This window comes from Aptenodytes forsteri, unplaced genomic scaffold (genome assembly GCF_000699145.1).
Source record: "Aptenodytes forsteri isolate BGI_AS27 unplaced genomic scaffold, ASM69914v1 Scaffold92, whole genome shotgun sequence".
NCBI classification, from domain to species: domain Eukaryota; kingdom Metazoa; phylum Chordata; class Aves; order Sphenisciformes; family Spheniscidae; genus Aptenodytes; species Aptenodytes forsteri.
The window spans coordinates 6519386-6522557 of NW_008794581.1; the positions used below are offsets into that span (position 1 = coordinate 6519386).

General features: G+C 44.2%; 1 protein-coding gene across 1 annotated transcript in view; it reads right to left on the bottom strand.

Moving 5' to 3' along the window:
- Positions 1–2963, bottom strand: part of SNX18 (sorting nexin 18) — a 24901-nt gene extending 21938 nt beyond the window's left edge. The window contains exons 1-2 of the mRNA XM_009272561.2: positions 2959–2963; positions 52–348 (exon numbers count right to left, since the gene is read on the bottom strand). Of these exons, the coding sequence (XP_009270836.1) occupies positions 52–348; positions 2959–2963 (302 nt within the window). The remainder of the gene's footprint in view (positions 1–51; positions 349–2958) is intronic.
- Positions 2964–3172: the final 209 nt, after the last annotated feature.

Below are 3172 nucleotides of genomic sequence, written 5' to 3' on the forward strand. Positions count from 1 at the left end.
CCCGATCTGCCCCGTTTTGAGTGTTTCGAACCGGGTTTTACAGGTTGTTACACCTGCACGTTCAGCCTCTTTGAATCCGTTGGCTGATTTCTCATAAGCCTACGAGATTTCCGCCGCCCGACCGCATCAGGATTGCTCCCCCCCCGCAGAGGTGTTTCAGCACTTCTCCAGGTTTGGCCGAGAAGCTCGCGCGCCTTCTCGGGCGCTTGGTTTTCTTCCCAGGGTTCCCGCGCCATGAGCAGGATGAACCGATGCTTCAGCTTCAGCTTCTCTGCAGGAGGTGCATCACGCAGATGCCAAGGGGGGGGTTTGCGCTGTTTCTGGAGGTCCTCCTCCAGCTGGCTGTTGCTTACAAAGAAAAGTAAGGTTAGAGTTAGGAAAATGTGCATTTTAGTTATGGATAATGTGTGTTTCAGCCCTCTTGAAAAATGTGGTCATGCTGATGATGATGTTGGTTTTCTGTGGAACAGCCTTAATCCCATCCCCGATCTTTTTTCGCTGCCCTGATCATTTCCCCTAGTAACTCCTGTGGCACCTGGTCCTGTGTTGTCTAATTAGATAGATCCCATCCCACTGATGATCTTTTAGCTCTCTTTGGATCCCTGGATGCAAGTTTCTCTTAAGATTTCTACCTGTTCACAAACAATTAGAAGTTATCCGGAGGAGATGTGCCTGTTTGGTCCCCAGTTCTTCATGCCTTCCCATCAGCATCCTGCCGGATATGCAGTTCTTGCTCGTTTCTCTGATGTAGTTCAAAATGTATGTTGCTTCTCAAAGGCTTTTGTGACAAATAATTGTCTTCATCTGGGGGCGATTCACTGGAATGCTACAAGGCCCACTGCTTCCTTTCATTGCTGGTTTTAGTGCTTGATATCTGGGTTTTGCTTGTGTTCTTTTTTTTTTCTTCTGACCTTCATTTTTCCAATGTTAGTGCACATATTGTCACAGAGCTTTTCTGTTACTGTTGCTCGGCTTGTGTACTTAACATTTTTTTAATATATCAGCTCACCCCAGCCTAGCATTTTAGCCCCAATTTTCTTTTGGGTCTGTTTTAATTAGCCGATACCAATATTGCCCAAAGAGCCACATAGTTCACCACACAACCAGCTCCTCGGTGGCCAGCCCAGTGGAACACGTTCATATTGCATCATCTGTGCTACCATCTCCAAACCCAAGCACTAAATTTGCAGCAGCAGGTTTACGGAGAGCAATTCTGAGTATCAATGTCAATGCTAAAGCGAGAAGCATGAGCCTCCTCTTGAGAGAGAGCTGGCAGCTGCCCAGGATGGTGCAGCTGAAGACCTTGACTTCAGACAACTCTGTATCAAGGCTTCTGGGTTTCCCCGCCAGCTCACTTGGTACTGGTGGAAGCACCCTGACCTGGCCTGGTCATGATTACCACCCCCCAGCAGGCTCTGAGGAGCTCCTCAAACCCCGCACCAGCATGTCAGTGCTCTTAGAACTGCCAAAGTCCTTTTTCCGTCAAGGCTAGTGATTGTCAGCATTCTGCCGCTGCAGCCGGTGCGCCGTCAGTGTCTGCCTTTGACGCAGACGTGGTTCTCTTCTGCCAAATGCAGAGATTGCCATGGCACCTGATCTACAGTCCAGCGTGCTGCCCTCCACCCATGTGGCCGACGTAGAGTAAGGACTAAAACCCCAACAGGAGGTAGATGTGGATCAGTTTAACCTTGGTCTTAGATTTCATCCCAAATTCTGATTATTGCAAATCAAGATAAGTGATTGGGGCTTTGTATTCCTTCCAAAGTTACTCCTAACATTGATCTGGGCAGTCTTGTGCATTCATGAGAATCCTCACAGGTTAAACTACAGAAAATTAGCTCCTGATCTGCCTTTTCTATACCACTTACTGTTTTATATATATTTTACTGCACCTGATTCAACTCCTTTCGCAAACTTTTCGGTCCTATTCATCTTAATTTCAATGTCCTTAATCATTAATGTTGTTTTCTCTGAAATAGTCTTTTTTTTTTCACATGAGGTGATCAGAACTGGAAATGATGATGGCCTACTAAAGTTGTATAAATAAAGACATTTAAGATTTGCTTTCATTGAACAACCTGGAGTGACGAACAAGATGTCTTGCGCAGCTGCAAAGCCGGTTCAGGAATGGGATTTTGCTGCTCCAAGTGGTTGTGCCGACGCCTGTCAGGCTGCAGCTGTCACAGCCAGGGCAGGACGAGTTGAGCTGGGCACCTGCCTTACTTCCTTGGGTCCGGTGGTGGAGGTGGCAGCTGTCCTGCTTCCCCCTGCCCCCTTTATACATTAGATCTGACGTTTTCTTAGTAAATAGTAGCTCAGTATTTGTGTCTCAAGCGGACACAAGCAAAGGTGTCAAGTTCAGCAGGTGCAAAAACTGCTATCAGGAGGATTTGAAGGCATAAGATCTGTAAAGCTAATGAGAATAATCTTTCTTAAATAAATAAGTGTAAACTAGTGAAGTAGTTATTCTCTAAAATCTTCCAGTTTTATCTTGAGATTTTAACAAAAATTAAGTTACGTGAAATTGGGTCGTGGTTTTTCAGGCACTAACGCCTTCAATAAGGCAAAATTATGAAAGGAAAAAGTGTGTTATATTATTTCCCTAGTGAACAAAACTGCAAAGAGAATTTGGAACAATAACGAGGTTGTAAATGACATTTTCCATCTTTCTCCCACCGGTGAGCCAACTCTGATTACCACTGTGTGCAGGCACTCTGTTGTGGATGTTAAAATTAACATTTTTAAAAACTCAACAATGATTTTCAAGAAAACCAACCTGTAAAATTAGAAGCCACCCTAAAAAAGATTTTTAAAAGGTTTGAAGAAGCCAGCTTCTTAGGCCCTCGGTAACCATCTGCAGTGCCAAGTAGAAGAGCTGGGTTGATTGACCTTTGTTTCTTGTTGTTCGGACTAGCAGAGGCAAGGATTTAAAAATAAGAATGGCACATATTGACTTACCCCATTTTAGCTGCACAAAGCATGTATCTGAATGTTTTGCTTGGTCGGGAATTTCTACCATCTTCATTAGGAATTGAATTTTCAGAGTCAAAGTGAATGTTATTCCGATCCTATTGAGACTGATAACCTATAATTCAGTGAAGATATTTATTATTTAATGTGTTCCTGCGGATTTGTAATTTGGGGGGTGAAACTGAAAACCAGACTAAAGCCA